The sequence below is a fragment of the Excalfactoria chinensis genome, chromosome Z (genome assembly GCF_039878825.1).
Source record: "Excalfactoria chinensis isolate bCotChi1 chromosome Z, bCotChi1.hap2, whole genome shotgun sequence".
NCBI lineage: Eukaryota > Metazoa > Chordata > Aves > Galliformes > Phasianidae > Excalfactoria > Excalfactoria chinensis.
The window spans coordinates 58,487,080-58,501,038 of record NC_092857.1 but is presented as its reverse complement, the minus strand read 5'-3'; the positions used below and the strand labels follow the sequence as shown (position 1 = coordinate 58,501,038).

Genomic DNA, 13,959 nt, shown 5'->3' with positions numbered 1-13,959 from the left:
AGGTGTTAACCTGCTGACAGTGAAGCAAGCTGTGGACAAAAACCCTGTTTATCTATGTTTATCTCCTTCTCTGGATTTGTTCTTTCACCTTTTTGCTGGTCTGAAATTGATTTATTGGGTTATGTAGATTTTTGAAGATTAGATTATGTTTTTCTGCATTACTTGCTGCCTTTTCAATATATCCCCAGCAGTTCCCATGGAACGTGAGACAGGGTTGCACAACCTGTCACAAAGTTTTGAAAATAAACCAGAAGCAGCTGTTAGTTATTTATTATTTTATTATGGCCCTTCCATCCCCTCTGTTGTCTTATTTTTGGTGTATCTCAATCTCTACCATTAAAGAACTCATCCTGACTCAGATTTTGCCATCAATGATCATGTCATTTCGTGCACAGCTTCCTTACTGATGCCTTTTTAAAAGTATATCAGACGTGAAATAAATTATCGTGGATTTTATACATTAGAAATCTATTTCCTAAGAATAAGAAATGAGGCAGTGGTCACATACTGTTCTTTACTGGCCTAACCACATTTACTCTGCAAGTTTCAGACAGGGAAATGAAGTAGTGATGTATAGCACAGATATCTGGTTTGGGCATATTTATGTCATTTTCTCAGCTATTGCAAAAAGCTGTTACAGAAGTTGAAACCAGTTTGATTTTTTTTATATGAAGACAAGTTTGCATGGATAAAATAGTGTAAAGGAAACTGGCTTTCTTTCCTTGGGGTACAGGTGACTCCCCTGACATGATGCTATTAGTGTGGGTTCATCCAAACCCTTGGGAATACAAGGGCATTTACATCCACCAGTAGGAGCATTTGACCAGCACCTGCACTAAAACAGCAGAACCGTGCTGTGTGATGGAGGGAACTGTCCCATAGCTGACTGTGTGCTGGGCAGGCCAGGACACACATGGAACCCTGACTGCTGTGACACCAAACCTGAGACACACTCCTCACTGCCTACATGTTCCAAGCAGTTCAGCTTAAACAGGTGGACGGAACAACTCAAAAGCATGTTGTCTTTCCATAAAATTACCCACTACAGGTGCATTCTGGTGGTTGCTGGATTATACTGGAGCAGATAGGTGTTTTTCAATAGCAGTGAAAGACAGTGATTTTACTTGTATTTGATACTGGGATTATATTTCCCGTAGAATGCTATATATATATATATACCATCTTGTGATATTCTTTATTGGATTTTTGTCAGCATTTTCCATAAGGTGCTCTATAATTTTAAGATATCATATAAATGTACTACATCCAAAGATAATTGAAATTGCTAGCTGAAGATTTAGAATGTGTAAAAATGCCAAAATTAAGGCCATCTGAGCATGTTAGCAAGTTAGTCTGCCCTCCTGACTGCAGGTATGGCTTTCTGAGCTCAGGCCAGTATCATGCAAACATAGCTGCGCTGTTTCCAGAACTGTGAGGAACTCATTCAGCGCTGTCTCTGGCATTTATCTACAACACTCTGTCATGCCATGTAGAAATATTCTACAATACCATCTTTAGTTACATGAGCGCATCATAGTCATAGTGCAATGCAGCTGCAGCATGCATGAGGAGGGACAACTATGCCATATGGGATGGCACTAATGATGGGTCTAATGTTTCCTTTGGTAGGGCTGCCTGCTAGGATTTCTACAGGTGTGAAGGAGACATGGTGTTTGTGTGCCATCTGGGGTAGTTCCACATGGTATGAAGAAATATGATAAAAGCAGGAGAGACTGAGAGAACTGGGACTGCTCAGAATGGAGGAGGCTCAAATGTGTGAGTGGGTACACCTCTGCAATGAGGGGAGCTCACAGCAGTCTCTTCTCAGCAGTGCATAGCAGGAGGACTAAAGACAATGGAGACAAGGGTTGCAGGAAGTTCTGTGTAAGAATAGAACGCTTTTTCACTCTAAATGCAGGCAAACTTGAGACCACCCAAAGCAGTCAAATGATCAAATGCAATTTTTTAGCAGACAGAACTTGTGTTTGCATTTACAGAATGCACTTATACCACATTTGGAACCACATTTGAAGCCTAAATGTTTTACTTACGTTGGGTTTTCAACATTCATTATGGAAAGCCTTTGTAAATTGAAATAAAAGGGGAGAACTGAGAAGAGGGAACAAGCAGTGCATGATTTGAAGAGCTGGAAATTTTTCATAGATGCATTTTTGGCTATCAAGCTCTACTGTGTAATCATATGCAGGTAAAAATTATAATGGAATATATACTTAATGGAACTTCTGCCAACACTCTGATAATAAGATACTTCTGTTTTGTGACTGTGTGTTTCTCCAGTTCTTCAAGAAGTGATTAACGAGTTACGTAAAATTACAGGAAATGCAAAATCATTTAAAGAGTCATTTCCAGACACTTATAGCTTAAGCATAGTGTTGTTGATCCCATTATTTCCATAAAATCTTCCATCTTGAATCCCAGCATCATTAGTCTTCTGTAATCATGCATCACAATAGTGTATGTATTTATGTGCACGTGTATTTGATATATGGTGTGAATTTGCACGATAAAGCATACAAAAGTTCTTAGTTCAGAAACTCATGTAAACAGCTTCATGCATGCACTAGAGATTCTTGGTATAGCCTAGAGAAGAAATAAAGGAATGGGGACAAGGTACAACCTGCAGGCAATAAGCATATGGGATCTTAGCACCATTATTATTTCTATGACTATCGTTATAGGAATTTATCCTTTGTGAATAAACTTTGCTTAAGACTCTAAGTAGTTGGAATAAAAGACAAAGTCTAGATAAGGCACAAATCTAACAAACTGAATCTATATAAATAGTTGTCAATGGGCATTTTAGTTGTTTGTCTCTTTGAATTTGTTAAAAAGCAACAGAAAATAATCAAAATTTTTCTTTGAGCAAAAACATTTTATGCATACTTAGTTTCTGGAAAAGCTGAAAATATCAGGAAATATCTGCCAAACAATTTGTTGAATCAAAGATAAATTCCTAATCAAGATATAATTTTGAATTAAAACCAACATTATTTACCTATAAAACCCTGAATCCAAATGTGTTCATGTTGGATTTAAACTTTAATTAAATTACTCTGAATTAAAATACTTACCAAGAATAGGTCAAATCAAACCTTCTCTGTTCCTCAAAATCTTTCAGCCAAAGGTTGAACAAGAATAATTTATTATTGGGTGAAAAAAAAGAGAGAGACAGACAGACAGAGAGAATGAGTGGCAAGTAAGTTTCCTAAACCTGCCAAGATGAGGAAAATTCTAGTATTCACTTCATCTCTCAGTAGCATTATAGTTCTAGAATCCTGCTGATGTACGTGTATTCCTATACATCTTCTCTTCTTCACACCATTATAGGATCTAACTCACTCCCAAATGCACAAAAAGGCAACAGTGAGTCCCTATTAAAGAAGGCATATATTCACAGTGAAGTGATGGAAAGCCAGCTGGCCAATGTCCAGGACAAAACAAGCCTAATGGGAATTTAGGTGCCTTAGCTTCAGAGGAGTACTTGTGGACTGATGCAGTGTGAAAAAGAACTATTGGAAGTGTGTGATTTCTCTCTTTCTTATCCCTTTATTTTAGGTGTGACATATTATAAACACTGTTGTTCAAGTGTTATAGACACTGTACTTTTACAGTGTTACAGTTGTGAAATAAAAGGTTAAATTAAAAAAAGACCTAAGAGAAAGCCGCATACTATTCCAATGCTGTTCTCTCTGTGACTCGTAGGTTGGTGTCACTGAGGCTTAAGATGCCATCTTTCAAAGCTATGGGATAGCAACCAGCAGTAACAGGGAGGCTGGCTAAACTCTCCTTTCTAATTGCAGCAAGAAAGCTTCTCATAAAATCTTTTGCTCTGTGCCTTCTGCTGTCCTTGACAACATTCATATCTATGTTCTTGCCCTGGAAAAGAGTCTTTCATCATTCTATTCTAACACTTGTGAAGTTTCTATTTCAGCTGAGAACTTCTCAGATATCCTTCTAATGTCTTAACTTCATAGCTGAGACAGGTTAACCTGTGAGTCAGAGCTCTATTCTTTTCTCATGACATACTTTCTAAAATGTTTCCTATGTACTGATTTCTTCAGTACATCCTACTACTGTTTCTTCTTTTGGGTTGGTCTTTGGAAGTAGGAGCATAACTCTGTTGCTCCTTCATAGCTGTCTTCCTTTTCTTCTTCTTTTTTTTTTTTTTTTTTTCTTTTCTTTTCTTTTACAAGACTGATGCCCAGTTTTGTAGCATAGAAATAATTAGAAATATACATAATAATTCTCACAGTGTTTACTATTCATCCTTCCTGTAGGAAATAAATGAATTGATTTTATTGATTGAAAAAAAAATCTGTGAGGACCTTATTTTTTGTGCAGTTTGTGTATCTGTAAGACAGAAGAATTTAACAAAGTTGTACTGAAATTTACAGTTTTGATTTATTTCTGAACATGGTGAAGGACACTTTTTTCACAGACATTTTCATGAAAACAATGTGTGTTTTATCTGTGGGTGAATATTGCTTATATCATATTAACAAAATGTGTGACTAGTTTGTGTTAGGTAGACACAGAGACCTTGTCTCCACTGGTGCGATTCCATTGTGAATATCACTACCAAAAGCTCTACGTGCATGAGCATTGTTGTTCTGATTCTTGCTCAGTGGTGCAGAATCTGTATATCTGATGGCTCTCCTTCTACCTCTGATTTTTATGTCCTTCAGAGGAGAGTATGTTTATCAGTGTTCAATTACTGCAAAAACAACTGAAGCAAAGTAGATACCCTTAGAACTGTTAAAATTTAAGGGGTTAAAAAGTTAGTTACAATCTTAAAAAAGGAAAAAAAAAAAAAAAAAAAAAAAAACTAAATGCAACTTGATTGAACCACACTTAGAGAAATAAAACACTGCCCAACATAGAAGCTGGAAAGATTTTTTGGGACTGGATTTAATTGGAGATAGACGTAGAGACAAGATGACTCTAGACATAGAGACAAAAGGCATTTCATAGACTTTGATTTCTCGTGCTATAAAATGTATATTTTCAACAGAAATAGGAAATGAAAGCTACAAAGGTGTATATTCTTCTAATACTCAAAAGTGGCGAACAAGATACCGGCTGCTGAGCTTTCTCATCTCACAGTGAAATACAACATGACAGACAGGGATAAAACAATCCTTCGCTGCCTGCAGGACCTCACTGCACGACTGTCTTTCACAGACTCCGGGAAGCAAAAGTATAATTCATTAAAGCTCTCTGTGAGCTGATGGCAAGACATAATATTTTCTTTAAGTGCGTTCTTTCTTTACCCCTTGCAGCTTAGTGTAGGGAACAGCAGTGATTTTATTGACAGAATGTCAATACTTACTTAAAGGTAAAGGTTGTTTTGTTTTGTTTTTGTTTTTTTTTTCAATTGAAACAAACCTTTACATGCAAGCTTAAATTTGAATGTAGATTTAAATACGTGTTAATTTGAATTTATTACCAGAAATGTCAAGAACTATAGAATCTATAACTATCCAGAACTACAAGAATTCACACTTTTTTTCATCTCAGGTATAGATGTTTGGGTGTAATCCAGCACATGGAGATAGATGGTGGCTGTTTCAACTAAGGTGTTGGAATTCTCACCAAAATCCATAATGCTCCCACACAGATCTGAGAACAGGATGTATGATGGTGGGTTACAATTAGTGTCAAGGTGGCAAACAGCAAAAATGAAATACCAAAACTCTCACCTCTGCTTCATGCCTACTTGGTCACTTGCCTCTTTCCTTGTGAGTGGCCAGCAAGAAAATTATCATCCCACCTTCATCAAGTAGTCAGTGATATAGTTATATTATGCAGAGATTAAATACAGGGACAACAGAGAGACCTCATTTGGAGAAAGCACAATAAATCATTTCACTTCTGCTCAAGTTTAAAAGGTTGTGGGAACTGCCTGCACGTGAAAAATATTCTGTAAGTGGAGTGGGACACCAGGGCCAGCTGAGCTGGGAGGGCTGCACAGCTGCAGGGACTGTGCCACAGCTGGCAGTGTGCAAGCAATACGTCCCCTGCAGGAAATCTGCACCTATGAAACAATGGGATGAATTTTGTTTCCATTTCACAAAATTGTATTGATTAGTTGTTTATGCGCAAATTATGGCCTTCTTCTCCCTTATTCAGATCATGGTGTTATTTATAAATAAGTTCATTCAGACGGGAGTTTGAAAATTACAGCAAAACAGCTTACTGAGGAAAATGAATATGTGGAAAATATTTTCATGTACATTACATGAAATAACATTAAAACACGTAAATACAATAATGAATGTGAGATAAACTTAAGCACCTCTTTTTTGTTCTTTTCCTACTACTGATTCATTTTATTCTTCTGCAGTGCTTGGCAAAAACTGCCTTTTTTTTTTCCTTTGTGCTTACTGTTTTTATAAGAATTCCTCTTGGAAATGGTCTGTAAAGCTCTCCAGTGGTAAATCAGCAAAATAAAAATATATGAACTTAACAGCTCAAGGTGTTTTAAATCTTAATATTTACCCGTGATAGCATACCTGAATGGCATTGTCTGTGTCTGATTTAGATTGGATGTGAATTATGTCACCGTCATCAAATATACTGCTATTTTTTTCTACAGAGCAATTATTAAACATTGCTATTATTATTCATGAGGAAGTGCATATTTTCAGCTCTCTGATGTACAGCTGTACAGTTAGCGTTTCATCACTTACCAACTTCTCTACAGTAGGACCTGCTTTCCCATAGGAATAGCAATGGTGTCAGTATGGCAAACATCCATTTTATTTCCAGTGGCTGCATTTTCTGTTGTGGGTTGTTTTCTTTTTTTTCCTGCCATGAAGTTATGCATGATGTAAGGTTTAGCAAGTCCTTGTCAAAACTTGTAATTATTAAAAAAAGCAATAGATGTCAAAATACTACCTAAGCACTGTTATGAATATATAAAATGACACTATAAAATATTTATATTAAGGTGATCCTTTCTGTAAACTGTTCACTTTTCATGCCTTGCTTTGTATAAGCTTTAAAAAGGGCCTGGTTTGTCACTCAAATAAAACCAGCCAGGAGATTTTTCAAGTTTAAAATACATCTGAATTAAATAACATCCCTACTTTTCATTTTAGTTCTACTGATATTTATTCCTGGTGTTCTTTTTTTATCATTATTTATTATTATTATTATTTATTTCTCTTTTTTTTAATTGGGTTTTTGTTTTGTTTTGTTTTGTTTTGTTTTGTTTTGGGGTTGGGGTTTTTTTTTCGTAGATTTCTCTCTTTAATCTTTAGACAATTGCTCTAAGTAATGAAGAGGTGAGCAAACTTCTCAGTGAGAAGGAAACTTCTCAAGGAAATTTCTAATAAAGTAGCAAACTGCAGCATGTGCAATCAGTATCACCTCTGATAACCCATATAGGGATGTGACCATGCATATTAACATTTAGAATGCTGCCGCTTTGCTGTCAACTGCAACAATCCTTTTGCCTGTAACAAACAGCTCAATGTATGATATAGTCATTACTGTGGTTTTTAAAAGCTCCTTCATGGGATTGTAAGTACAACTTACAAAATATTTGCAATATCATAGCAGAATATCAACGCCACTAATGTATCACAATGTATTAAATACAGTCTTGATAAAATATCCTGCATGGTGTTTAAAAGATGGATTGAAAAATATTTTTATAACTCAGTTCAGTGGAGAAACAAACATATAAAGCAACATAGTCTTGTATACGTTTATATAAAAACGGATGCATTGATGTAAGGATAGCTTGCTTATACCTTGCAAAGGAAGTCTGAACTGCAGCTCTTGAACATTCCTAGGGCACTGGATTTTTCTCCCTTTGCACTTTGTTAGCTTAAAGGTGCACGAGCCAAGGCTTCTTCCTCTCTTGCTTCATTTATGAGGTGAAGCAGAAGCTCTCCCAGTGCTAGTTATCCTCTTTGACCTCACGATCTGAGGTCTAGGAGATCAGCTGAAAACTTCAGTGATTCACAGTATGTATTTGTGCTGAAGTGTTTTGCTGCAGCTGTCTAAAAGATAATCTACTGTTTTGGTTTTTTTCACTGTGATTACCTGTATGCAGTAAAGAGAGGAACAATGTACAGAGGAAAGTTTTATGTAGTTATCTTCAGATGCATACAACATTTTACCTGCATTATTTGGTGTTTTGGCATCTTTGCAAGAAATTTTCAAATGTTTAATTCTGTGAGTACACTATGAGTATTGACATGAAAATTTCCAGTTCTACTCTAAAGTTTACAAAAGAGATGGTATTTGATTCTAAATATTTGCTTACTTTTGAATACGAAGAATGTAATGGAAGTTTGGTTTACTTTCTATCTGTATGGTTAGAGTCATTGTGGTTATATGAGCTGTATGAAAAATGCAGATGGCAATACAATGGAGTGGTTCACACAGTTTCAGTCACCCTTTTTGTAATGTCGATTTAATGTCATCCAAGATGCAGACAGACAAATGTATGTGCCAGCTCTGAATTTGGGGGTTTTCTCTAAGAGTTATGTGACTAAAAATTTGAAAGAATAGAGCAGTTGGCTGTTTGATTGATAAGGCTTGTGTTCTGGAAGTAATGCATGACGGTAATTTGATTCACGTTCACATTGCTTGAACTGGTTACTGGTCTGGTACCAATTGCTATTGCCAAAACAACTGTCACACATTTCAGTTATAACAATAAAAGCTGGTTCCATTTAGGACAAATTTTCAAAGAGTAAATATTGACTGTTTCTCCGTTTGAACACAGACACCTGATTCTCTGTCCCACTTACAACTGCAAAGATACGTTGTGGTCCTACTGCCTGCTCCCCGGCAGTGCCTTAAAATTCATCATTCTCCCCAGACTTTAAAAAGTGCAAGAGCGGAACAATTTCAAAATTCCATGAGAGGCCAGGTGTTTGTCAAGCTCATTTCACAGATCTTTAATTTATGGATACTGCTAAGCAAATGCATAGAAGACATTCTTATCCTCATTGGACCTGCTTAAATGCTTTAAAAATAGACTACTTTTTGATAAAATGATAATGTAATGTATTAGTAATAACTTGTGATAAAGTGAACACTAAAGAATGTCCAAACTAGATGACACTGAAGATTTTTACCAACACTACCGTTTAAGCTTCAATGAAATGTGCTGACAAGTATGAAGTCACTAGCTTTAAAAGGAATCTGCTGATTTATTGTTAAGCTTCCATTAGCAAAGACTGCTAGATTTCTGTGCATTATTCCGCCAGCAATAACTGTACTGAATTTATTCCATTTAGTGTTTTCAGTTGTCTTTCTTCTAAGCAAACAACTTCTCTACCTAAATATACACAGCAAATCAGATTAATTAAAATGAGTCTATTTGACTGTTAAAGTGGTCTTTCAGAATGACTCTGAGAAGCCATAATTTCAAATTACAGGTTGCACTATTTTTGCCCGGGTTCAGAGAGGGTCCTTTTTGCAGTGACAAAAGGAAAAGAGGAAAGCGTCCACCTACCTTGGCAGTAGCATTCATCTGGAATGCCTGCACAAGTTCCTAGGTGAGGAGACCACACAGACAGATGTTATACACATATAATAACCCAGAGAATAAAGCAGAGAGACATAACAGCAATTAATTGTTTTGGGTGATTCAGCAATGTCAACTGATGCACTTCACAGGAATTAATTGATGGTAACAAGCTTAGTATGGGTTTCCTGTTCTAAAAACTGGTTTAAAACATTAATATAAAGTGGGGTTTTTTTATTTTGTTTTGTTTTTTGTTTTTTTTTTCTTTCAGGTGGGAAATGAAAGAAGGAGCAGATCTTGAAGATGAGGAGAAAGTTATGGTGGAACACTTAAAAAATGTTTATCTGACACAGCGCACTCCTACCTCAGAGGATAAAGAAGAATAATTACCTTGACAGGTTTCGGGTAGCACCTTTTTCTGAATTCAATACGATTAACTTAATGGCTTAGTTTTAACTGACAGGAGAAGAAATCTCAGGAATATATATATTGAGTAGGAGTTTTCAACTAAAGTATGTTCCCCTGTTATTGTCTAGTCACCCCATCCAAGTGGCAGTTGTTAACACATGCATAAGGCAAGCAACAATACATGAAAATGTCAATTTCACAAAGCAGGAAGGGTGTATCTTGATACTGCGGAGACACAAACCCGAATGACAAACCAAAAACTGTTTTAAAGTTATAAAACTCACAGTTATAAAAATAATGCAACTTTGGATATGTTCTAAGCAAACGCTGGTGATATGTTGGTATCTACCATCTGGAGTCAATTCAGCCTGCCCTGACCCAGGGATGGGGCAGAGTTCAAGGTCCTCTTCTCACTCCTGATGCTTGTGTTCTGCTTATTGCTGGCAGTAAACCATGTGAAGCGTGAGAAAAGATGGGCATGGGCCACAGTTCTGCAGTCTTTGATGAGATGCCCTGCATTGATACACCTGGTCGTTATTCCCAAGCAAAAATGCACTAGATTGATTGCCTTCACAATGTCCTGAGTGCCCAGTTGGTTGTGGCTTCACAGGTAGCTCATAGTGAAGCCTACTGGCAGCATTCAAAGTTTTCGGGTTGTTTTTTTATTTAAAAAATTATTCTCAGGCAGAGAGCAATTAAATATCTTAAAAGCAAAGTGAGTAAGTAATGCAGAATTCAATACTTAATTCTGATAAACATGGTAAAATTTTATTTTCAAAGTAAGCCCTGTTGGATATTCAGATTACCCAAATATATGTATGCATTTTTCTGTTTTCTGTTAAGTTTTTGCTTATGGATAAAAAATGGCCATTAGGCACAACAAGTGGCTGTTGTGTAACGATAACTTTTATATTGAAAAGGCAGTCAGCATTTCCTTAGTTTTATAAAAATAATGTCATTTTTCTATATTTTTTTTCTTACACTTGAATTCCAAGGTAATGATTTTCCCTGCCTTCTGACAGATTCTGGCAAGATCTTGGAAAGGCTGTAATCTGACCTGCAGCTTTTCCTATTCCCAGTGCATCTTCTCACAGATACTGCAATGGACATAAATCAGAGCACTTGAATAGGAAGGAAGACATGTTTTTCTCCCTGAGATCTCAGCAGGACCATGGGTAATCCTAATGTTAATGCTGCCATGTGATCTAATCTGAAATGCAGTTTTTCCTCCTCTTTTTCTAATAAAGCATCTAAAATATTGGACCATTTAAAATGAAAATAGAGACTACTGCATCTTAGGAATCTCCAAATATCTTGCTACCACACTGCACCAACAAGAGGAATGTGTGTGGTACGTAAAAAATGCTAAAGAATAAAATAGACTTTTTTAATTTAGAAGTGATATAGTCATTTCAGAACATATAGAAGTGATAAGTGTAAACACAATTTTTCTTTGCTTTGTATTTCACCTTTGAAGTTTAGTTGTGCTTTTAAGGCTTAAAGCTCGGCTACAGGAATTGCCTGTTGAGGCAAGTACAGTATTCTGGCACCAGGTATACATGCTCCAAGCCATACTGGTACTGTGTAAGTACATTGAAGTTGGAGTTAGACTATTTTTTCTTTTTGTATCAACATCTATTGAACATAATTAACTTTTTATATAGTCATGTAAATCAATTTCTGTCTATGTGGTGGAACTTATTGAAATACATTCTGTGAAAAAACTCTGCTTCTGGGAAACACTTATTCTGAATAGGATTAGAATCAACTTTGTAAGTGCAATAAACTACCTGCTAATAAAGATTCCCATGCTGAAATAGTAATGTCCATATGGGGAGTTATTCCAAGGTAATTATGATGCTTTAAATTCATGACACACCTGGTTCTAGAATAATCTATAAAGAGTTGTGTTTAAAAAAAAAAAAAAAAAAAAAAAAAAAAAAAAAAAAAAAAAAAAAAAAAAAAAAAAAAAAAAGCTAATAAAAAAAATCATCGTGCCCCTTCCTCCCTTTTCTCCCAGTCAAATTAATTCAGCAGTAATCCAGCAGGTAGTACTATTACAATACTTTCTTCCTTAGCAGTAGTGTATTTATACTCTTTACCAGCAAAGAACTAGCAAGCTAGAATAACTGGCTTGAATAAAAGCTGAATCATTGCACAATATTTTATTTGGACATTTTCCTTATCCATATTTATAAATACATGTATCTATGACTTTTGGAGTCTCTGGATGCAAGGCAGTGTACATTTGAGCTTGTTTCTCAGTGACAAATAGCAGGTTTTGGCTTGTTTGCAGTGTACTGATCCTATTAACTGACTTTCAGGATATGAAAGAAATAAATATCATCTTGGCAACATCATTCATGCTGGTGATACTTTTGTAACATTTATACTACTTCGAAGAAATTATAGCAATAATAAGAATTGAACAACTAAGCTAAACGTACCATTAATTTATCAAAACTGCTTACTTTAAAACTTAAACCCTTAATTGAAGAAAAATGAAAGACATTTGGAAGTGCAGATTATTTTTACATTGTAAGCTGTGTAAAAGTAGGAATATTTGTGCAACAGATTGCTGCATTCCTTAGCTATTTTTAATTTAAAAAAAAAAAAAAAAAAAAAAAGGCTCTTAATTCTTAAAAAAAAAAAAGAAAAAAAAAACAGAAAGAAAAAAGAAAGAAAAAAAGTTATTCTTATTCAAAAAATTAGTGTAAGGCTACTTTTGTTCTGGAGAATGGTATGTTCATAGTGCTAAAATATTTTGCTTTTGTACTTCTTGTACAGGCTCTCTCTCGGTGCTTGCTGACCCAAGAATGTCTCACATTTATGTTCAGTCTTAACAAATTATGGCAGTGATGACCAGATTTGCAGGCTGCAATGTTGGCCCTGTGCTGCATAACCAGTGCGATCTGACAGTGTGAAATGCTCCTGAAAAGAGGGCCAAAAATGAGGAAAAAGTATGTTCTGTACAACAGAAATTTCTGGATGGGCAAAAGTTGGCCTTATTGGCTCAGCTGAGCTAGCTTAAAAGGAAATTATTATACCAGCACAAATGAATTGGATCTGATAGCACAATACAGGTAATTAAGCATTATAATTAGTGCTGACACCTAACTCTCATTTAACATTCTCATATGCTAAGCAGTCTTTCTTAACAGTGGCTTTGAGACTTCATGCCAAAGACTGTCTCTACTATGCCTGTTCAGTATCTAGTTCAGGATGCTCCAGATCTTAACATCTTGCTACTACTCAAAGGTGGTCAACAAAATTCGTAACAGGTCAAAACTGAGATAGCACTGGTTATTAAGCAAACTCTAGGAAGACTGAAAGAAGGAGAGAATTTTGGAAAATCAAAAACATTAAGACAGAGACCTGCTTTCTAATGACTGCTTTCATGACAGTTTCCCATAGATGATGCTTTATTCTGGCAGCAGGGTTTTGAAAAGACCACAGGCAACAAAGTTATGTGTTCTACAAATATGCTTTAATTCATCTCTACATCCCTCCAGCAGAGCAAGATAGGCATGAGGCCTGGCTTCTTCCAATTAGTCTTCTCATACAGATATATTCCATTTTCTTCTCAGACAGGAGTTTTGAGCAAAATACTAACAAATCTTGCCTACATGAAGATATCAATTATAATCTGATGCAAGTCTATTTCATGGAATGCCTTAAAAGTATGTGCAAACATTTTTAGTGAAAGACAGTATTCAGGCTTCCACAGAAATAGTCCAAAGTCTGAGAACTTAGATCTATTACCTTATTATGCTTGAAATGAGAAAGTAACTTGGTTGTGACAGGAAGAATTTTAAGCAAGCATATGGATCTTCAGTAGGTCCTGCCTGCTGGGAGCTGTTTCCCTGGACTAGCCATCTGTGTGGTAATCAATGGCATAAGTGGAAGCAACAGTTCTAAAGCAGACAACTGTTAAGGCCTGGGAAGCAGGCCTTTTGTTTTTTCCTCCATCACTGGACTTTAAAACTTGAGAAACAGACTAAACTGAGTGATGGTATAAGTCAGTGGTTATGGGGAAAATATAC

At 35.9% G+C, this 13,959-nt stretch overlaps 1 protein-coding gene across 5 annotated transcripts in view; it reads left to right on the top strand.

Moving 5' to 3' along the window:
* KIAA0825 (KIAA0825 ortholog) overlaps positions 1–11,829 on the top strand; it is a 225,993-nt gene extending 214,164 nt beyond the window's left edge. For 2 of the 5 annotated variants that reach the window (XM_072358868.1, XM_072358872.1), the window contains 2 exons: positions 9,780–9,906; positions 10,939–11,829. In XM_072358868.1, coding sequence (XP_072214969.1) covers positions 9,780–9,894 — 115 coding nt within the window. In that variant the 3' untranslated portion in view covers positions 9,895–9,906; positions 10,939–11,829. Of the gene's footprint in view, positions 1–9,779; positions 10,026–10,938 lie in introns of those variants that run through there. The other 3 variants (XM_072358870.1, XM_072358869.1, XM_072358871.1) reach the window with 3 other exon arrangements.
* Positions 11,830–13,959: the final 2,130 nt, after the last annotated feature.